Raw genomic sequence first — 23,740 nt, forward strand, 5'->3', positions numbered from 1 at the left:
GTCGGGGTCACCAAATTGTTAGGTCTGCTTTGTTCATGAATGAGTGAGACAAACACCAGGCTGAGTCGAAATCAGGGTTCTTTGTTCTTTATTACCGGATTGTAACACTTGCGACCAACCAGGTTAGTCGGAGAATGCATTCTGCCGTTATCAGCAAAATGGTGATTTTTTATACCCTTGGATACATGCTTAGAACATCATCATATCATTACTTGTCCAATGACTAAAACTGTTGCTATCCTTTCCCTGCTAGCTTCCTGCCTCTCAATCCATCAATGTCTCTCTTAAACTGTTGCTATCCTTTCCCTGCTAGCTTCCTGCCTCTCAATCCATCAATGTCTCTCTTATCTTGTAAGTACAAGGATGCATTCTGTTACTCCTTAGTACTGGGTGACTCCTTCTCCGGTCCCATCTCATGATGTTTTACCTAACAGGAGTACAAGGACACCTCCCCTTCTTGTTACTGCCCTGTACAGGGTAACTCCCTACACATTCCCATCTCATGATGTTTTACCTTACACCTTTCAGAATTCATGCAGCCAAGTTTCTGGATGCACCATGCCTCATGGCTATATGGATGAGCCTACAATGAAGAAGCCTGACTAAAATCCAATGTCTACCTTCATCAATCTATTTGTAGAAAAACTCAATTACAAAAGTGCCTTTCACACAGCATTTTGTTCCGGCATATTTGTGGCCTTATTACGCTGTTCCCTCTGTGTAAAAGGCACGGACACGGAAAGGAGGGGTCATTCGAGTCCCAGCTTTTTTCCAGTAGCAGAGTTATTAACAGTGCCAATTTGCCGACTGTGTAAAAGGGGCGATCTGGCATTTGGGAACCATGTCGGGAAAGGATGTGTATGCTTATCGTATTTTTTTAAAGTGTACTTATGGGTAAGTATTTAAAACTTGGTCAAACATGCAAGTAGAACAATAGAAAAAATCCTTTTACTAATAATACCATTGTACTGCTCTCTTCCGGCAGCCTGCTCTCTTCAAGTGGCCTGCAATTATACAACAAAGGTAAAAGGCAGCGTCGATCTGGCTGACAGTGAATAGTTAACTAGGGAATACCTGACCAGAAGGCACTGGGGTTTAGCTCATCTTGGATGTCTATGCATGCTTCCATAAATGCAGAAGTCTGAAATGAGCTGGAGATGAAATGAACTGGAGATGAAATGAGCTGGAGATGAAATGGCTGGGGATGAAATGAGCTGGTGGTGAAATAGCGATGCATCCCCAACTAGACTCACCATTTCGTTAAGTGGATGAAGGACGGATGTGTTGCTAAGAGGAGAATGAGAGATGATTTAATTCACAAGTGCATAATTCATGTTTTTACAGGACATTCAAAATAGGGCTTGATCATTCGTCGTGAAGATAAAAAGTATGTATCAAAGGGTACTGAATATGGAACTCTACAAAAGGAGGGTGTGAATGCTCAGTTACTGAATGTATTCAAAACAGTCATTGACAGACCTTCCGATATTAAGGGAGAGCAGATTAGTTTCAGGGAATGGCATTGTGATAAAAGACCATCCCCCACACTGATCCCACTGTCCTGCTCTCAGGTGTCTCCAGGTGTTTCCAGTCACCTTGTGCTGTGAACAAGCTGGTCTGTAGTTTGTACTCAGTTTGAGTAGTCTGAAGCTCATACTTTTGCTCCTCCCTCATGCCCTCCCTGACAGCACACCACCAGCCATCACTGATAGATAGTGGTGATTAGTAAGTTGGTATGTGAGTGGAAAGAAAATGTTTGAAAACTGCTGTTTTAATTGTGCCTAATTGACCTGATATGTGCTCAGTTCATAACTTCAAAGGAAATGGAAAATGCCAATGTTTCTCAACCAAAGTGTTTCAGTAACAATTGGGTCTAGAGCAGTGATTCTCAACCTTTTTTTCTTGCTCATATACCACCTTAAGTAATCCCTTACTAATCATGGAGCACCAATGGCATAGTTTTAGATCAATACTTGCAGTAGATTTTCCCATGCTCTTTTATAAATTGTGCGTTTGTGTTTTATTTCCTCTATGTTATGTGTTAACTAAAGTAATGTTTGATTGAAAACCCTTGTGCCCAGACTCATCTCTCACGGACCTGACACTTTCTCAACTCAACAATGATCAGTGCAGGGTCCGATAGCATGGTGAGGCATGCAGCGATAATGATTACTCACAATTGTCACCTAATTTCAACTTTGCATATAAGACTGGGGAATATTTTTAGCTTTTTTGGCAAAAAAATGTAGGTCTAACATGCCATCAAAAACTATATGTTATCCGTGACATTAGACACCGTCGCTGTTGTGTTACACATCCCACCTCTTTTGCTCCTGGAATACTGGCTTGTTGTGTAAAATGACACATTGACCTGGCATTATGTTGGCTTTATTCGGTTCTGTGTAAACAATCAAACCCAGCTTAATGTCGAGACTTCTTTACAGCAGTATTGCGGGATTTGTGTGTAAAAAAAAAAGTGCCTAAAAGTCATGATGACTTTCTATAATCAGATTGTGCTTCTCCAAATGGTCATTAATCCTGTCCCAAAGAATCCGCTCCAATATTTGTTCACTGTTGATATAAGATCTACTGTTCTATAATTTGCAGGATTCTCCCTATTAAGTTTCTTGAACAACAAACCAGTATTTGTCATCCTCTAATCCTGCACCAGGAAGGATGCAAAGAGCATTACCAACTCCTCAACAATCTCTTCTCTCTCTTCCTGTTTAATCTGGGATACATCACATCCTGCCCTGGGGACTTGTTTACTCATATGTCTTCCAGAAACCCAGCACTACCTGTTGCATAATCTCGTTGTAATCTCCGACATTGGTCTGCGATATGATGATCTCTTGTTCATCAGAGTCCCACTCCTTTTTTTTTCCTGGAATGTAGGTTTATTTAAACTCATTCTATCATTCAAGGATAATGCAGGAATATGTAATCGATCCAGAAAATCCTTCATCGTATTATTATCATTTGTAAGTTCAGAAGTGTAGAGTCCCGAGTAAATTTTCCTAAAAGTATCATTTATCTTGGAATGATCTGTAGTCATACTGCCATTTTCCATTTGAATCTTTTTAATTTGATGCTTTGCTTCAAATCCCCTCAGCTGATTAGCTAATAGTTTACCTGACTTCTCTCCACTCCTTGGTGAACACCATAGAAAAGTACTCAGTACTACCTCCCCTGCTTCCAGGCACATGATTCCCCCTTTTACCTTGAGAGGCCTACTACCCTCTCTCTATAATCCTCCTGCTATAATACTTTGGAACATCTCAGTGATGAGGAAAAGAGATTAAAAAAAGGAATTAAAAGAAAGTTCAAGATGTTCATGTATAATGTATCAAAGACTGTCGTTTTGCCAAATGGAGATTTGAAACTACAATTCACTCTACTCCAGTCCATTGTATCTTATGGCCTTCATTATGTGAACTTTTTTCAGTCTGTGTGCACAAAAGCTGACTATTCTGGTTTATGTTCTGCTTGTCTTTTTGAGAGTTACATATCTCAGTGCCTCGGCATCTACTTGAGTCTAAAATAGATTGCAAGGTTGAGGCTGGCACCACCAGTGTATGACCCTCAGTTCTCTCATTAATTTGGGCATGTCAGCTAAACCGTTTGTGGAGCTACTAGCTTGCCTAATAGATTTACGACATCAACTGTTTCAAAAACATTGGTTGAAGTGAGTGCTAGTTTAGGAATCATCCAAGTTTGTGCATTTTCCGATGAATCCATCAGGAATCTAATTCAAATGATGTGTTGTGGCAGTCCTGTTCCAGCATGAAAATGCCTCTGATGTTTGTATTAGCTAATTACAGTAAAACCCCTGTTATCCGGAATTCAAGTAACGGCAAAAAAATTGCAGAAAATGAATAGATTTTAAAAATCCAGGTATAAAATTGGCACACTTTGCCAATAACACAGCATTCAGTCTCAAGCAACTGGAAAATTCACTTATCTGACATCTACCAATCCCCACAGGTGCTGGATACCAGGGGTTTTACTGTAATTGGAAGATAACTGAGGTCTAATCCTATTAGTTCATAAATGTTTCTATGTATTTCATTGACTCCTGTAATTTTTATTTTAATCAGTAGCTTTCTCAAGCATGAAAGATTGATTACAATAAGTATTTCAAAAATGAACATGTTTTGGTATTTTATCTAAATTAATTTTATATGACGGAGAATTTTGTTGGTGTTTAGGGGCTGTTTATAGAAACTGGAGATGGTTTGCCACATTCTTAATCCATTAGGGATGGTCCTTCTTGACTCCTCAACCACAAACTCAATGAAGGACTTTTTAAGGACTCTTGCTTGTGCACTTTGTTTATTTTTTAAATTCTCTTGTATTACAGTCAGTTTGTTTACATTTGTTATCTGTTTACAGTTGTTTATTTGCTGATGTGTATACGCTATGTACAGGTTTTTTTTGCACTACCAATAAGTGGAAATTCTGCTTCACCTGCATTAAAAGGAGGGTTGTATGTGATGTCATGTATGTACTCTGACAATAAATCTGAAACTGAGTGAAGGCTCAGGATGAAACAAAAAGTCTAGGAACGCTGCAGATGCAGGAATCTTAAGAAACAAAGAACTGTTCAGGACGCCAGACAGTATCCACGGGTAGAAAAGCTCAGTTGGCATTTTGGGTCTGTACTCTTCATCAAGACTAAGATAGAATAGGTAAAATCACGCACTTAAAGAGGGAAAGATGGTGGGGAAAGTTGATAGAGGACGTAAGGTGTGGGAGGTGGATATTGATTGGAGAGATACTGAGAGAGAAATCATTGGGAACGGGGCTGAGAAATGAAAAGTTAGAGAAGGAAGTAGCTGCGCTGGATGGGTCACGTCTCCAGAATGGAGGACCATCGCCTTCCCAAGATCGTGTTATATGGCGAGCTCTCCACTGGCCACCGTGACAGAGGTGCACCAAAGAAAAGGTACAAGGACTGCCTAAAGAAATCTCTTGGTGCCTGCCACATTGACCACCGCCAGTGGGCTGATAACGCCTCAAACCGTGCATCTTGGCGCCTCACAGTTTGGCGGGCAGCAACCTCCTTTGAAGAAGACCGCAGAGCCCACCTCACTGACAAAAGGCAAAGGAGGAAAAACCCAACACCCAACCCCAACCAACCAATTTTCCCCTGCAACTGCTGCAACCGTGTCTGCCTGTCCCGCATCGGACTTGTCAGCCACAAACGAGCCTGCAGCTGACGTGGACTTTTTACCCCCTCCATAAATCTTTGTCCGCGAAGCCAAGCCAAAGAAAAGAAAAAGAGATACGAAGAGTGGAATCAGATGAGAGGAGAAATTATGGAAAATCAGAAAAATCAATGTTCATGCTTTTTTTGTCACCCTGAACTGCCTTAAACCTAAAGGCATGAACATCAATTTTCTTTTATTTTAAGTAACCCCTGCTCCTATCTGATTCCCTCTTCCCATCTCTTCTTTATCACCTCCTGTACTTAATTTCCTCCCCTCTCACTTTTCTTTCCCCAACCCGCAAACATTCCTTCCCCCTCCCCCCCACGTGGTTTCTCCCACTACCCATCTCCCCATTTTCCACACTTTCTGTCCTCTACTCATCTCTGGGCCCCTCGCCCAGATGCTTTCCCCCTTTATCAATGTAATTTTCTCTCTTCTCTGTTAGCCTTTATAAAAAGTTCAGACCTGAAATCTTGACTGACCATTTCTTCCCAGCTGAGTGCCTCGAGCAATTGAATGTTTGGGATGGCTGGCCAAATGTCCTGTGCAGATGAGAAGGGAAGTGTCAGAAAAGCCTGGTGAAAGTGTATTCCAACTTTGCTCCTGTTCAGCTACTGATGGAAGATTTGAAGCTAATGTAAATTTTGACATTTTAATCTTTTATTCTAGTGATCCTTATGTGAAGTTATCCTTGTATGTGGCTGATGAAAATCGGGAGCTTGCTTTGATTCAGACAAAAACAATCAAAAAGGTATGTTTCAGCAATCTAGTGCTTTTACTGATTTAGAATGGGTCTTATTTTTGTTGAAACTGAAGAAAATAACTTGTTAAAAATCTTTTATTTCAACAATTAGGATAGTTCACAGGATCCTGACCTCTCTGTCTACATGGTCTGCATGTTCCATCTGTGAGTTGATGGTGGAATTTGAGGGGAGCCAATAGGCAAGAATAAAATGGGATTACTGTCTAGTTAATGTAAGAGGTGCTTAATATATGGCATTGACTTGGTAGGTTGAAGGGCCTGTTTCCATCCTGTATAACTTCAGGAAGTATGAATTTAAACAAGTGAAATAAAACAGATTAGATCAATGTAGCTCAGTACAGGCCCTTCGGCCCTCAATGTTGTGCCAACCCATATATTCCTTCCAAAAAAGTGCTAAACCCTTCCCACCCCATAACCCTCTATTTTTTCTTCATCTATGTGTCTGTCTGAGAGTCTCTTAAATGCCCCCAATATTTCACCCTCTACCATCATCTCCAGTAAGGCATTCCAGGTACTCACAACTCTCTGTGTAATAAAAAACCTTATCTCTGAAGTCACTCCTAAACTTTGTACTTGTGTCCTCTGGTGTTTGCTATTCCTACCTGCAAAACAGGTGCTGCTGTCCACCCTATCTATGCCTCTAATAATCAAGTCTCTTCTCATCCTTCTACATTCCAAAAAGAAAAGTCCCAGCTCTGCTAACCTTGCCTCATAAGACTTGATTCCCAATCCAGCCAACATCCTGGTAAATCTCCTTTGTACCCTCTCCATAGCTTCCACATCCTTCCTATAATGAGTTGACCAGAACTGAACACAAGTGTGGTCTCACAAAAGATTTGTAGAGTTGCAACATGGCCTCTCTACTCCTGAATCAATCCCCCTATTAATGAATCCCAGCATCCCATAGGCTGTCTTAACTATCCTATCAACCTGTGTAGCGACCTTGAGGGATGTATGGATTTAAACCCCAAAGGTTCGTCCACTCTCTGAAGTAACTGACATAGCCTTCTGGTTTGTCCTTCCAAAATGCATCACTTCGCACTTATCTGGATTGAAATCCATCTGCCACTTTTCTGCCCAGTTCTGCATCCTGTCTATATCCTCTTATAACCTTCAAGACCTTTAGCTCTATCTACAACTGCAGCCTTCATGTCATCCACAAACTTACTGACCCATCCTTTCACCTCTTCATCCAGGTCATTTATAAAAATCACAAAGAGGAGGGGTCCCAGAGCAAACCCTTGCAGCACTCCATTAGTCACGGACCTCCAGGGAGAATACTTTCCTTCCACTACTACTCTCTGCTTTCTTCCTACAAGCCAATTTTTTATCCACACAACCAAGGTTCCATTGATCCCGTGCCTCATGACTTTCTGGATGAGTCTCCTGTTGGGGACTTTGTCAGGTGCCTTGCTAAAATCCTTGTAGACCACATCTACTGCCCTACCCTCATCAATTTCCTTTGTTACCTCCTCAAAATACTCAATTAGACTTGTGAGCCCTTCACAAAGTCATGCTGTCTATACTCGAGTAGACTGTACTTCTCCAAATGCACATAGATCCTATCGTTAATAATGCTCTCCATAGGTTTGCACACCATTGACATAAGACTCACTGGTCTATAATTTACAGGATTCTCCCTATTACCTTTTTCAATCCTCTGGCATCTCACCTATGGCCAAAGAGGACTCAGAGATCCTAGCTACTGCCCCAGCTATCTCTTCCGATAGCAGCCTGGGGTATATGGTGTCTGGCCTCAGGGATTTATCAATCTTGATGTTTTTAAGAGAATCCAACACTTCCACTTCCTTAATCTCCACTTTGTCCAGCACACAGGCCAGTTCAATTTTGATCTCACCATGATCAAGGTCCTTTTCTCTTGTGAATGCTGATGCAAAATATTCATTTAGGACCTTCCCAACCTCTTCCACCTCCAGGCATATGTTGCCTCCTTTATTCTTTAGCAGCCCCATCTTCATTCTCGTCATCCTTCTGCTCTTTATATACCCATAGAATGCCTTGGGGTTCTCCTCAATCCTACATGCCAAGGCCTTCTCATGTCCTCTTCAAGCTCTCCTAAGTTCTTTCTTAAGTTCCTTCATAGCAACCATATACTTCTCTTGAGCCCTTCCTGTTTCCTGCTTCCTATATTTAAAGTATGATTCCTTCTTTCTCTTGACTAGTTGCCTCATCTGTTTCGTCAACCATGGTTTCCTTTTCTGACCATCTTTTCCTTGTCCCATTAAGACAAGCCTATCTTGAACCCTGCACAGTTGGCCCCTATAGTTTCTCCACATTACTTCTGTGCTTTCACCCTTAAACATTTGTTTCCAATTTACTCTTGCTAGTTCCTGCCTCATTCCTGTATAATGTGAAGAATATGAAATGTAGAACAGTGACAATTCAAAATTTGGGGTGGGCTTTGGAATAGTAATGCTCTGACGATAGCCTTCTATTGCAAGATTATTGCCAAGGCAGTCTATTGGGGCAGAAGGCAGCCATGGAAAAGTGTGAGATTCCTTTGGAGGTGAAAGGGATAATCTCTGTGCAGGACCAGGCAATGCAGGAGAAGTATTAATGAATACTTCTCATCTATATTCAACAAGGACAAGGGCATGGAAGATCATGAGTTCAGGGAGAGGTTTGTGGATAATCTGGAGCAGGTCAGCATTAAGAAGTGCTGTTTGATGTCATGAGGAACATAAGAGCTAGATGACATCTATTGTATGGTGTTTTCGGAACCAGACAAATCAATCAGCTGGTGTGCTGATGGAGATCTTTGCTAGCCAAAGTAAGGTGCCTGAATACTGGAGGTTAGCTCATGATGTTCCTTTATTTAAAAAGCCAGATAACAACAGTCTGGGGAGACTTAGGAAAATGGTGGAGTAATTATTGCAGAAACGCTTGAAGGATAGTGTAGAGGAGATTTACCAGGATGTTGCATGGTTTGGAGAACATGTTTTCTGAAGCAAACTTGACAGAACTAAAGGTTTTCTCTTTGGAAGGATGGAGCACGAAAGATGACTTAATAATGGTATGCATGGTTATTAGGGTCTTGGATAAGATGGACAGCCAGCACCCTTTCCCCAGGGCAACAATAATAAGTACCAGAGGACATCAGTTTAAGATTGGTGGAGGAAGTTTTGGGAGAGAGATTGAAGGTAATTATTTTTTACACTGAGAATAACCCTGACTCTAATGTGTGGAGGCCAGGATAATAAGGGCATTCAAAAGACTCTTAAATGGTCACATGGATGTCAAACAAAAATAGGGTTATGGGTTGAGGTCAGGAAGGATTAGATTGTTGTGAAATAGGATTATACAAATTGGCACAAGATCTTGGGCACAAAAGCCTCTTTTGTGCTGGAATGTTCTATCCTCTGTGGATCAGATTGGTATACAGGTAGTCCTCAACTTACGACTGGGTTCCGTTCTTGAAATGGACGTAAATCAGAAAGTCATTGATGCTGTTGCCTTGATTGGAGACTTTAGTTGTGGGGAGAGATTGGATACGTTGGGTTTGTTTACCTTGGAGGCTGAGAAGTGACCTAAAACAGGTATATAAAATCATGAGCCTTAGGATAGATGATCAGAATCCTTTCGTCATGGTAGGTTGTATCAAATGCAAGAGGGTGTTAATTTAATGTGAGAAGAAAGCTTTAAAGCAGATTTGGAAGGAACTTTTTTTTTTACGCAGTGAGTGGTTGGTGTCTGGAACTTGCTGTTGGAGCAGATGGAATCAGATACAATGACTTTTACACAGATATTTTAATTGGGGAAAGCATGAAATTAACAGACAGTGTTGGCAAACAGGATGAGGATAGAGAGACAAAATGGGTGGCACAGATTATGGAGGGATGAAGGCTACACAACTGCAGCACCTCTTTATGAATCAACATAATACCAATGAGATCCATTTGAGATGAGGGGAAGAGATCATATTTTCATTGCCTTGCCTTATACCTGGCTTGGAACCAATCAAGAAAGTTAAAGGAAGCCAAGAGGGATATAAATTGAGGCTGTGTTACATTCTGTTGGATGGTTGGGAATTTTGCATGTTCAAGTTGTAGCACAGAAACACAATGAAGTATGTTTCTGATTATCCGAAATGTTTGGAACCGGACCTTTATCGGTTAACCAGACTTTTCAGATAACCGAGATAGCATGAACAGAATACTTGTACCAGCCGTTGCCGATCCCCGACACCTCCCCACTTCAGTTGCCGATCCCCGACACCTCCCCACTTCAGTCGCCGATCCCCAACACCTCCCCACCTATGTCATCGATCCTGCCCGGGAGCCTGAGGTCCCCCACCTCCTGCAGCAGTTGCTGATCCACTGACACCTCCCCACCACTGTCGCCAATCCTGCCTGGGAGCCCGAGGTTCCTGCTCCTGCCTGGGAGGCCACTTTCCTTGATGATGCCGGAACAGCGGAGAACTAAGTATAGTGGAGGGTAAAGAAGAAATGGAAAGAGAGAGGGGAGGGAATTGTGTAAAATTAGGCATGTGTTGCCTAACCCACCGATTTCCTCCATTCGCTCACTGATAGCTCGAGATTCTAGCCTGCTTCTCTGAGCTGACATCCAGCCATTCAGCAACTGTCTTCCCGGCTGGTTCTGAGCTCTGTTATACCAAACTGGCGCTAACAGAGCATCAGATGCCCCCCCAAAAATTTCAACTTGTAATGTCTTGTCGCCACCCAAAAATTTTTTTCCGGATAACTGAGAATTTCAGAAAAATGTTTTTCAGATAATTGGAAATGCACTGTATAAGCACTCAACTGAGAAAACCATTCTTAAATTGGGTCCAACTGGAAGATGGGAGGTAAAATGAGAATATAAGTGGAAAAGATGAGCAGTCCTTTTGTATCTCTGGGATCTTTGCAAGACAGCTATTCAGATTGAGGTTTTGCATCCAAAAATAATGATTGATGATTGAATTGCTGTATGCCTTTTATTTGGTTGTCAAGAGATTAAAAATGGTCCCTGGAAAATAGAATTAAAAACAAATGAATGCAAATACAGTGGAGGGAAGCAAAATAGAAAAACATGTTACTAAATATAGTGGATATTGTTTACTCCAAATTGCCAATGACATGATGAGCTTGTTGTCATGCACAAAGTGAACAATGTACATGTGTGCCAGAATGTTTGCTGAAGCCAAACAGGTATTTGTAAAGAAAATCTATGAGTGATAGAATTAAATTATGAGACAAATATACAAAATATCCGTATTCACAATAATCTTTCCACATGGTGCCCATATTTCCTCCATCACCACTATTCGGGCCCCAAATAGTCCTTCCAATTGAAGCAAAACTTCACTTGTGAATCTGTGGGAGTCCTCTACTGTATCTAGTGTTCCTCTGGAGGCCCCCTCTACATCAGAGAGACTGGGCGCAGATAGGGAGATTGCAGTGTGGATCTCCCAGTGGCAACCCATTTCATTTCCATGCCGACATGTCTGTTCATTGTCTCATGCACTGCCCAACAAACCACCTGCAAATTGGAGCAACAATACCTCATATTCTGTTTGGTCTTCCTCCAACTGGATAGCATTAACATCAACTTCTCTGGTTTCTGTTATGCCCCACCCCATCCCGAGGTTTCCTTTCCTCCAGCTCCACACCCCTTAGTCTCTCTCTCTCTCTCTCTCTCTTTCCCTATTCCCTGTCTCCTTTCCTCCTGCTCTTCATTCACAGAGCTACCCCCTGTCATTCTCAGCTTTTCCCTCCTGCCCACCGATGGCCTCTTGCTTGTTGACCTCTGCTCCTCCCCCTGCCCCTTCTTCCTTCCTCCCCCTGCTCTTTCTTCTCTCCTTCCCCTACCTTTTTGTTCAGCTCAGACCTAGATGCTGCGGGACCTGCTGAATTTCTCCAGTACTTTCTTGTTTCACTCCAAACGATAAAACATCACTCCACTACTACCCCTTTGCTCCTTCCACTAAGCCCATTTTTAATCCAGTAGAGAGAAACTGTAGGTACTGGAATCTGGTATAATGTTAAACCTACTGGAGGAACTCAGTTGGTTGAGCACTTACTTTTTCCATCCATTAGCACCCAATCCTACATCCAATCTCATCCCACCTTGGTTTCTTTTTCTTCCACACTTATTTCCCCCTTTGGATTCTTCCCCTCCTCTCCTCCAGCTCCATCAGGTCTCTTATCACATCATGATTGTTTGATCAGATTCCAGCCTAGGCACCCTTTGTCCCCTCATATCATCCACGCCAACCTCCATGACTCCACTTCCTCAACCTCTCTCCTTTGCTTCCCTTGCTTCTCTTTCCTCTCCCTCCATCTGGGACCTGTCAGCCAACTACCTCGGTCTTGCTCCATCACCAATCCCCTCTAGCTCCTGTGCTACCCCTCCTTCCCTGTCCACATTTTACCAGCTCTCTCTTGACACACAGACCTGATGAAGGATTCCGGCCCACAGTGTTGTCTTTTTTTGTCTCCCACTGTGTTCTTATACTAGACTGTGTTGCTTGAATCTAATAGGCCAGCTCTCCTTGGATCCATTATCAAAAGCTTTGCTGAAGTCTATATATAAAACATCTATTGCTTTGTCCTCTTTATCATCTCTTCTGAAAAAAAATCTGTTAAATTTCCATACACTAAGCCATGCCCACCACCTCCTTGTCTATTCAAATGCTGGTAGTTCCTATCCCCCAGAATCTTGAATCATATTTGTTTTTACTTTATTACCATTTTGAAATCCGTCATTTTTTTTTTACAAAATACTAACACCTATCCATTTTTTTTGAAGCGCTCATTACCATGTCAAATTGAGAATTCCTTTTGATCAATTACCTTGATTTGCAATTAAAGAGCAAATGAGGAGGTGGGCAGAAAAGTTGGTTATCTTTGCCATGTAAAGGACACTGTTTGACGAGTTTCTCCAGCGCTGCGTTCTTACTTAACCACGGTGTCGGCAGACTTCCGCGTTGTACTGCTAAATTTTGATGTTGTTTTTAAATGAATATCTTAACATTTTCTTTTGCAGTCACTGAATCCAAAATGGAATGAAGAATTTTTTTTCAGGGTGAGTGGTAATTGGGCTCTTTTTTTGTAATAAACTACTGACTCAATCCTTCTAAGTGAGTGGTTAATGATGCAGCATCAGATTAGTAAAACTCTATGCTTAAGTTGCAGACAAATGAGTGTAAAATTGGGTGCAACGTGGACATCTCTTGGGAAAGAAGCATTTTTTCCTCGGCAACTTGATTACATGAAATCCCAGCCATTACATCGAGGAGTCAACAATTATCTTTGGATTGATGCACACATTTTTTTTTTGGAATAAATTTAGACATAACAGGCCCTTTTGGCTCACAAGCCCATACCTCCCAATTACACCCAATTGATCTACAACCCATTTTGAATGGTGGGAGGAAACCATGCAGACACGGGGAGGAATGCAAGCTCCTTACAGACAGCTTGGGATTCAAACTCCAGTCCTGATCACTGGCGCTGTAACAGCGTGGCGCTAACCATGCCACCTAGAGAATAGATGAGGCATATTCAAGAGAATAGATCAAGTGTATTTTTGCAACAGATTGAATCAGTGGAATAACATCTTGTGAAGAACCCCTCTTCTCTTAACGGCACAAAGTAGCCATTTGCTGAGCAATTTGAAACAGCATTAAGTGGCAATTTTCCAAAAGTAAAAGTCCATATTGGACGATATTAGTATTTTTCACTGACTCCAAACTAGAGGCCTCTGTTTGACTTTTTCCAATTCCCAATTTGTTGATTTTGAACTTCAGTGTGATATTTCAGTAACTCCTCATTATTCTTCTGCAGAGCCAGGAAATAAAAGCCAGTTACGAAGAATGTGTTCTGAAAGTTGTCAGATAATTTTATTATAATTAGAACCAATGAACAAGTGTGCTGTGTACAAATGTAAAAATTCAGTTGATTGCAGGTTTGTGAGCATGTGTGTGAGTTGCATTGATGCAAGGGAAAAATAGTTTTGAGTTTTGAAAAAGTTACCGAAATATTGAAACCATGGCCTAAATTACAGTACATCCATCCAGAGACATTCTAGACTTACCAGTACTGAAAACTGAAAGATCAGCAAATGTGTAGTGATTGACACAACGCGCTAATAGTGACATCAGTCTGGGATCAAATCCTGCACTGTACGTAAGGAGTTTATATGTTCTTCCTGTGTCTGTGTGGGTTTTCTCCGAGTGCTCCAGTTTCCTTTCGCCTTCCAAAGACTTATGGGTGAGTCAGCAATTAGAATCATGTGTGTATTTGGGCTGCACAGGCTCATGGGTTGGAAGAGCCTGTCAGCATGCTGTATCTCGAAAATATAAAAAAATACATTTTATTTTCCTGCCCTTAAGTCTTATGAGACATAATACTCTGCACTTTGGCTTGATTGTAACACCATGTTTGTGGTCTTGCAGTACTATGTCGACTGATTTTTTTTTTACTCTTGACAGTAGCTCTTCACCACTGCCACTACAGTGGTGTGCAAAGCAAAATAAAATGAACATCTTTTGAATCGACACTTGCATTGAATGGCTTCTTGTGCTTATTTCCCAATTCTGTTCTGGCCTTTTCCCTGAGATCATGAGTGAAAAGAGAAAAATGCATGTTTCAGCTGGTAATCCTTACTGAGAATCAAAAAATGAAGTTTTTGATTACTGATCTGAGATACAAGTTTTGCCAATGCTGTCAGTATTCGTAGAAGCTTGAATAATCATCTTATTCCAAGTCACTTTTGCTGTTTTCAATTTGGAATTTTAGGAGAGCTTTCTCAGAAAAAAAAGGGAAAAATTTGTTATTGATCACCTCTGCTAATGTATAGTAATGACCAACATTTTCTCCGCATCATGAAGATTCAGTTCTGTTGAAATAAGTGGAGGCCATATTTCAGAAATCAACTTATCCATGCCAGGAAAATTTATTATTCTGAAAGTGTTAAGATTTAAGTTCATATTGATAATGCTATGCAGGTGAGAAAAATTCTCATGTTTGTGATGCAATCCCAGCAGTAATTTTAATTGCATAAATTGCAGGTCAATCCGCAGAATCACAGGCTGCTGTTTGAAGTATTTGATGAAAACCGCCTGGTGAGTAACAAGTAAAAATATTTTCTCCTAACTTGGTTGAGTTTATAAAGAATAGTTACCTTTACTGGGAATAATAAGCAGACGAAGTATTGCTGGAGGAATGAGAGGAAATGTTAACATTTCAGGTTTGAACCCTTTTTTAAAACTAAGGTGCTAAGATAAAATTACATATTTGAAAGGGGAACGAAGCTGGGGGAGGAACTGAATACAATAGTTGTTGGGACTTTGGGAGATGAGTTACAGAGAAAGATTGAATAGGTTCGGACTTCATTCCCTGCAGTGTTGGAGATTGAGGGGAAATTTTGAGGGATATAGTTGGGGTAAATGCAAGTAGACATTTTTACACTGAGATTGGGTGAAGCAAGAATTAGGGGCATGGGTTAAGAATGAAAGATGAAATGTTTAAGGGGAGCATTAAGGGGATCTTCACTCAGAGGGGTATGAATATGTGAATATCAGTAGAAGTGTTGGATTGCATATTCAATTTCAACATTTAAGAGAAATTTGGGTAGGTACAGGATGGCAGTGTTTGGGAGGCCAATGCATCAGGTTGATGGGACAAGATTGAAAGTTAGTTCAGCATGGACTAGCTAGGTTAAAAGGCCTGTTTTTGTGCTGTAGTGCTCTATGGTTCTGAAAGCTATCAGAAATCTTTATGAATGGCCTGAATATTATGGCGAGCAACTAGCTTGTGAGATATTTACTGATCTTGGAAAAGGGTATTCATGAAGATTTAGTATTCTTCATGGAATGGACCTTGCTTTTATTAATATCAATTGGATTTATTATGGCTAGATTTCTGGTATCCAGCAACAATGTTGTCATCAAGATGAATTGGCAGCCAATTCATTTAGCAGCAGGCTAAATTAAGTTTAGAATGAGCACAAAACAGAAATCCAAAATATTCATCTACTTTTAAGGTTGAACTCAGTAACTCTTTGTGTAAAACAGGGAAATGCATTCAATGTATTTTATAGCAGTTCAAAAATTCTGGTTCAGTTCCCTGAAGTGCAGTGTAGAAGAGGTCGATCACTGACATCAGCTGAAGACTTTTATTTTTGTTGAACATATATTTTTTTAATTTTCCATCTATTTAAGTAGATATTGTGCAGAGTCAATACTTAATTAAATTTTAAAAATGCAGTGATTACAAGGTATTAATCCCTCCCCTTGTCCACCCTCCCCCTCTCTTACCACCCACTATAAAAGTTTTAATAATAGATACAATATAAAGTTATATAAAAAAAAATAAAGAAAGAAAGTATAAAGAAAAGATATTAATCTGGATTGCTCAAAGGATTAGTTCACACTCTGGGATCTTACAGTATTTATATTAAACAACTTTAAGGAAGAAGATTTATTGCAGATCTTAAGAGCTGGAAGTATATTTTTACATATTTATTCCTAAACTTTGCATATACAGGCTTTAAGTTTGTATCAAAGTTGAATGAGGGGTTCAAGGTTGGTGATGAGGTGTATAAAATTAGTTTATTTGCAGATTATGTTTTGATTTATTTGGCTGAACCAGAGACCTAATGTAAATTACATTTAAATTTGGAAGAATAAAGTAAGATTTCAGGACACAAAGTAAATTGGGATAAAAGTGAAATTCTGCCCCTTACACTTTGTCGAAGAAATACTCAATTTCAATGGCCAAAGGAGACAATTAAATATTTAGGGATTTGGATAGATAGTAATTTAAATAACTTATACAAACTGATTATTTACCATTGCTTAAAAATGTTGAAGAAGATTTGAAAAAAATGAATGACTTTACCAACAACATTAGTAGGGAGGGTAAATTGATGAAAATCTTTCTGTGGATACAATATCTTTTTCAAACTCTACCCATATGGTTACTGCAAAAGTTTTTTCAAGAATTAAATGAAGATATAAGAAAATTTATTTGGAAAGGTAAAATGTCAAGAGTATCTATAGAAAAATTAACATGGAAATATGAATTGGGAGGTTTGCAACTTCCTAACTTTAAGAAATATTATCAAGTAGCTCAATTGAGATTTCTTACTTCTTTATTTGAGGGATGAGGAAAACCAGCTTGGGTCAAAATAGAGATGGAGAAAATAGGAGAGATATCAGCAGCGGACATTATTTATAAATGGATTTCAAAGTTAATAACTAGTGTGAAGAGGCACCTTTGCTTAAGCTTTTGATTACCATTTGGAACAAGGTAAATAATGAAATAGGAACAAAAGGAAGTATATCACCTAAAATACCTTTGATTGAAAATAATCTTATACCTTTTACTAAAGATAACCAATTTTTGAATATCTGGTTTCACAATGGTATTATAAATGTACAAAATTATTATGTACAAGGTCAATTGATGTCATTTCAACAGTTAAGAAATAAATATGGAATTATTCAAAATACACTTTTTTGCTCTCTTCAATTGAGAGGATATTTGCTGGAAAAATTAGGTCCAACAATGTACTTACTGGCTTGTAGTAAGTTGGAGGTTCTGATTAGGAGAGATTATACTAACAGATTTAATTCTGCAATATATCTTTTATTACCAGCAGCCACTATTAAAGAGGGAATACATAAATCTAGGCAGAAATGGGAGGATAAGAAAATTGATAAGAAAAGGTGGACAGAACTTTGTCAAGATTGTATTTCAAATATTATAAATGTTAGGTACAGTTTAGTTCAATATATTTATTTACATTAATTATACTTAACATCATAAAAATTGAACAAGACTTTTTCTTTTGAATAGCTAGATACAATTCCAGCTGTCATGTCTAGACAAAATTTCAAACATGTACTATTTTCTTAAGAATGTTAAAACCAAGTTTTCATTTCTTTGTGAGAGTTAAACAAGAGAGTCTGCTGATGCTGTGATTGTAGCTTTAATGTAGACAAGTGCTGGAAGAAGGATACATAACCAACATTTTGTGCCTGAGCCCTTCATATGTTCAGGCCTGAAGTGAAGGTCATATTTCTTTACCATAAAGAAAACTGTGTGACTTGCTGAATTACTCTGGCACTTTTGGGTATTTCTTTGTGAGATGTTTAAATCACTTTAACCCTAATACATTAAGTTGCTCTGACATTACATTAAATAGTTCTGAAGGCAAAATGATTATGACTTTTTGATTTGATATTTTATGAGAAGAATCATCTCTGCTTCTGTTTCAAAACATTTGTAGTTTAATTCTGGAAGTAACATAGACTCATAGAATGGTCACATCACAGGGGAAGGTAATTCGGCTTATCGCGTTCATAAAGCTCTCGACCACAGCAACTTGCTTGACATTTCCTAAGCTTTTCTCTGTTGCCTTAGGGGCTGGCAGAAATCTGACAGCCTGAAATGACCTCCCCTTGTGTTACAAGGAAATATGTAATGTGGTAAATCCCATTTTCAAAGCCGCATTGCATTCCAGATGACATCATGTATTGCATATAACAATTTCACTCTGTTCTTAATTCTGTTCCCTTTTATTTTATTCCTGTGCCCTTTATTTATCGACCAAGGAACAGATTCCTGCCATCTACTCTATCCATTCCCTGCATCGTTTTTATAATATCTCTGTACAAATAAAACAGTCTCAGCTGTTGCTGTTGCTCATCCCAGGGACTACCCTCTTAGTACATACAAATTGGAAACAGTCAATTAGTACAAATTGGAAACAACGTCTCCTCCTCACTGATTATCAACACAGGCGCACCCCAAGGATGCACGTTTAGCCCACTGCTCTACTCATTATACACCCATGACTGTATGACCAGGCACCATTCCAATGCCATCAACAAATTTGTCGATGACACCACAGTTGTCAGCAAAATCACAAACGGCAATGAGGAAGCGTACAGGAGGGAGAGAGATCTTCTCATTGAATGGTGTAATGACAACAACCTTGCACTCAATGTCAGCAAAACAAAGGAGATGATGGTGGACTTCAGGAGGAAGTCAGGGGAACACGACCCAGTCCTTATCGAGGGCTCACCCAATTCCTGGGTGTCAACATCTCCAAGGATCTGTCCTGGAGCCTCCATGTTGATTCATCATGAATAAGGATGGCCAATGGCTGTACTTTGTGAGGTTTCTAAGGAGATTTGATATGTCACCGAAGACTCTTGGAAACTTCTACAGGCATACTGTGGATAGCATTCTTTGCTTTTTCCCCTCTTACTTTGTTTTGCTGTATAAAACGTATTGGCCCACCCGTTATTTGGAGGAGAAATACTTAATTTTCCATCCAGGCACTCACCAACTACATGATATTGACCTCGACTTCCCTGGTTTCTGCAAGCCTACTCTCCGTTCCCTTTTCCTTTGTCATCTTTCCTACAGCTCTCCACCCACTTCCCTCTTGCTAGCTTGCGTGCCCTTGTTACCTTATCCACCTATGACCTCCAGCCTCCCCCCCCAACCATTATGTTTGGTCGCCTAACAACATTTTTTCATTCCTTAATGTAGGGCTCAAGCCTGAAACATTAGTTATATATCAGAATCAGGATTTATGGTCATGAACAAGTCATGAAATTTGGTGTTTTTGCGTCAGCGTCATGGGGCAAACATTCATATTATAACCATAAACCATGGTCTCATTACCATAAAAAATAAAAATAATTGTGCATGAAAAGTAAGGCAATGTCTTTGGTTCATTGATTATTCAGGAATCTGATGGCAGTGGGGAAGAAGCTGTCCTTGTGCTGCTGAGGGCTTTAGGCTTCTGCACCTTGACCCCGATGGTAGCAGAGTGAAGAGGGCATGACCTGGATGGTGGGGGTCTTTGAGGATAGAGGCTACTTTTTTAAGACTCTGCTTCATGTAGATGTCCTCGATGGTGTAGGTCTGGTGCCTGTGATGTCGTAGGCCAAGTTAACAACCCTCTGAAGTTTATTCTTGTCCTGAGAGTTGGTGCCTCCATATCACGCAGTGATGCAACCAGCCAAAATGCTCTCCACTGTACACCTGTAGAAGTTTATGAGAGTCTTCAGTGGCATACTGAATCTCCTCAAGCTCCTCACAAAGTATAGCCGTTGGTGGGCCTTATCTGTATCTTTGTTACATAAAAATGCACTCTTTGACCTGCTGAGTTTTTCTAACAATGTGTTTTTACTTCAACAGCAGGCAAACATCAGCAGAAATTCCCCGGTGCCCCTTTACAGTCAGAGAATGAGAAGCAAATGAGATTTCCCCCCTCCAGAGTCACTGAGTATCCATGGATTCACCTGCAGCACTCCCGCAGACTCCACAGCCATATAGCCTTCAGTCCAAACCATCAGCAACTTGAGTTTCTGATCTAAACCTTTGACGCAATCGGGAAGCCCTTGGCACCCTCTTGCATCTCGTTTCTGATACCCGGTACCCCTTCAGGCAATTTTGTGCCAGTCTCCAGCAGTCCGCAGCCTGGTGCAAGACCCTTGACCACAGTCACCAGTAGTCCACAGACTGTGTAGGTTCCTCTCCTTGAGTCACAGCAGCTCCCACATGTGTGTTCTTCAGTCTCAAAGCCTCTCACTGGTCTGCCGACGTGGTCAGTGATTGTATTGAAAACACAGAAATGCTGCAGCATCCATAGGAGATAAAGATATATAACCTATGTTTCAGGCATGAGAAAGGGTAACACAATTTTTTCAGTTCTCAGTCAGCCATATTCAAAATTGTCCCAGTGTATTTGCATTGGACAAATGATCCTGTTGCTGGATCAATTATTGTTCATGAGATTTTGGAAATTGCTTGGAGGAATTGAACAATGATGCAGGATGAATAAATATCTTCCTGAGAGGAAATTAATAAAAACAATTATTTAGTACCTCATTTACAGGTTCTTCATATTTTCTTGTAATCAGGATTTGTGAGGAGTAAAATAACCAATATTTAACTACCATGCAATGCTTCCACAGTAGAGATGTCAGTGAATCACCAATTAACTGGATTAGCAACGATGGATTCTTATTAAGCACTTCAATTCTTTTATATTAATTTAGTCTTATAATGTTGTTTTGTTTCTGCTTTAAATACAGAAGGTTGAATTCTGCAATATTGAACTATTTTGATATTTTTACTGCCATCTCTTTAATCAACCACAGTATCATAATCTTGAAGTAAATCACAAAATTCTGTAGACACCATAGTTGAAGTAAAAACATAAGGTGCTGGAGAAGCTCAACAGGTCAAACAGTCTCCTTTATGTGTCAAAGATACATAATCAACATTTCGGACTTGAGCTGATGTTTCAAGGGAAAGTAATATAATCACCACTAATAAGAAAGGTAGCTCAAAAACAGTAACATATTTCATTTTTCTTTTATAATCTAGAAAATAATAACGTCCAATACTTAGATACATATGATATAAAGTTCAGGTAAAAGAAAATTAATATGTAAACCATATGATCCATATGTCAATAAAAAAGGAAAAGAAAAAAATCACTATAACTAATATAATTTCTAACCCCCATCTATTATTCTGTGCGATTATAACCATACCCAGGCCTCAACTACTAATTTCAAATCTAATAGTTGAAAAATGAAGAAAAAGAAAAAAAAATTAATAAAGAGCAAAAATAATTGGTCTATAAATTTTGAAAATAATTGGAAAAAAAAACCCCAAAAAGAATTTTTAAAAAATGTAGTAGTTGAGCATCTAATTTTCTCCCGTGAGAAGGATGCCATCAAATCCTTGCGTGGGAGGGATAAAAATCTTTCTACTGCAGCAAAATGAGATGTCCAGCAAACAGGGAAGCAAAAGCAACTACATGGGATTGAGGTAGAGTCAAAATTAAGTCCATTGGTCCACTCATTCCAAAAATAGCAATTAAAGGGCTCAGAGAGAGATTTATATCAAGAATTAAAGATCATGTAGTAAATACCTCTTTCCAGCAGTTGCAAAGGGAGATACATTGCCAGAACATATATAAAGTACTTTCCTGAGCTGGACACTTAACACATTTAGAGGATACATTGGGGAAAAATTTAGCTAATTGAACTTTGGAACAGCGGGCCCAATGAACTACTTTAAATTGTAATAAGGAATGCCTAGCACAGAGAGAGGATGAATGTACATCTTTCAAAATAGACTCCCATGTATCTTCAGCAAAGAGTTGTTCCAAAACTTTATTAATATTTGATAAAGAACTATCGCTAAATCTTAAGCATAGTTCATAAAGGGCAGAAAGCAGTCCTTTCTGATGTCTAAAATTATATACTTCCCAGTTAAGATTAAAATCTAAGTCTTGGGGGAACCTCAAGGTTAAGGGGTTGAGGAAACTCCTAATCTGTAAATAGCGAAAGAAATGTTGATTAGCTAATTTAAAATAGGCAGATAATTACTCAAAGGAGGCAAGATCCCAGTCTATATAGAAGCCCATTGAATATATCCAACATTTGTTTAAAAAAAAGGAATTACATAAAATTGGACTAATTAATAAAAATCTATGATAACCAAAGTGCTTTCTAAATTGGATCCAAATACACAAATTATGTCTAACTACCAAATTTTCAGTTAGTTTGGAGAGTGAAAAAGGCAAATATGCTTCAAGTATTGAGATAAGAAAGTATCTTTTAATAGATTTAATCTCTAAGTCAATCCATCCTGAGGTACTTGAATATTCATTATGATGTATCCAAATAATGATATATCTAATGTTCACTGCCCAGCAATAAAGTTTCAAATTGGGTAATGCCAATACCCACTTCTCTTAGTATTTTAAAGGAATTTTTTTTCTTCAAACAGGGACGCTATTTTTCCATTTAAAAGAGGAAATAATTGAGTCTAATGAATCAAAAAAAGATTGAGGACCAAATACTGGGACAGCCTGAAAAACCTACAACGACTTAAGGAAGTTATTCATCTTAATAATATTAATCCTCCCTATTAACGTCATTGAAAGTGGAGACCATTGAGATAAGGATTTCTTAACATGATTCAATAAAGTAAGAAAATTTTCCTTAAACAAGTTAGTAATCTTTCTAGTAACAATTAAATTGATTTTTAACAATTTTAAAAGGGATTGAAGAATCAAAAGAGTGGGAAGAATCCAAAGAGAATAATTCACTCTTCTGCAAATTCACTGTGTAACCTGACAATTGACCAAATTCATTAAGAAGTGATAAGATCCTAGGAATGGAACGGTTAGGATTGGATACATATAGTAAAAGATCATCATCAGAAAGAGATACTTTATGGATAATTCCAGCTCTAGAGATTCCTAAAATATTAGCTGATTGCTGAAAAGCCAATGCTAGTGGCTCCAAAGCCAAATTAAATAAGAGTGGACTTAGAGGACAACCCTGTTTGGTTCCCCGAAATAGTTTGAGGTTTAGATTTAATTGAATTTTAAAAAAATGAAGCTGTAGGGGGATAAATATATTAATTTAATCCAATTAACAAATTTGGAACCTAGGTTGAATTTCCACTCAATCCTATCAAATGCTTTTTTTTAGTATCGAGAGAAATAATACATTCAGAAGATGAGATAGTGGAATAAATAATACCTAAAAGTTGACGAACATTGAATTGTGTATATTGTCCTTTGACAAATCCAGTCTGGAACTCAGATAATGAGAGGCATTATATTTTGTAGTCTCGAAGCTAAGATCTTGGATAAAATTTAAGAGAGAAATTGGTCTAACGGATCCTTATTCTTCTTAAGAATAAGAGAAACAGTAGCTTCAAAAAAGGTTTGAAGCAATTGTCTATTATTTAAAGAT

At 39.1% G+C, this 23,740-nt stretch overlaps 1 protein-coding gene across 6 annotated transcripts in view; it reads left to right on the forward strand.

Moving 5' to 3' along the window:
* The window catches only part of nedd4l (NEDD4 like E3 ubiquitin protein ligase), a 533,566-nt gene that overhangs the window by 204,606 nt on the left and 305,220 nt on the right, over window positions 1-23,740 (forward strand). For 5 of the 6 annotated variants that reach the window (XM_069924007.1, XM_069924003.1, XM_069924006.1 and 2 more), the window contains exons 3-5: window positions 5,880-5,961; window positions 12,979-13,017; window positions 15,005-15,058. In XM_069924007.1, coding sequence (XP_069780108.1) covers window positions 5,880-5,961; window positions 12,979-13,017; window positions 15,005-15,058 — 175 coding nt within the window. The remainder of the gene's footprint in view (window positions 1-5,879; window positions 5,962-12,978; window positions 13,018-15,004; window positions 15,059-23,740) is intronic. The other variant, XM_069924005.1, reaches the window with a different exon arrangement.

This window comes from Narcine bancroftii, chromosome 3, assembly GCF_036971445.1.
Source record: "Narcine bancroftii isolate sNarBan1 chromosome 3, sNarBan1.hap1, whole genome shotgun sequence".
Lineage (NCBI taxonomy): Eukaryota > Metazoa > Chordata > Chondrichthyes > Torpediniformes > Narcinidae > Narcine > Narcine bancroftii.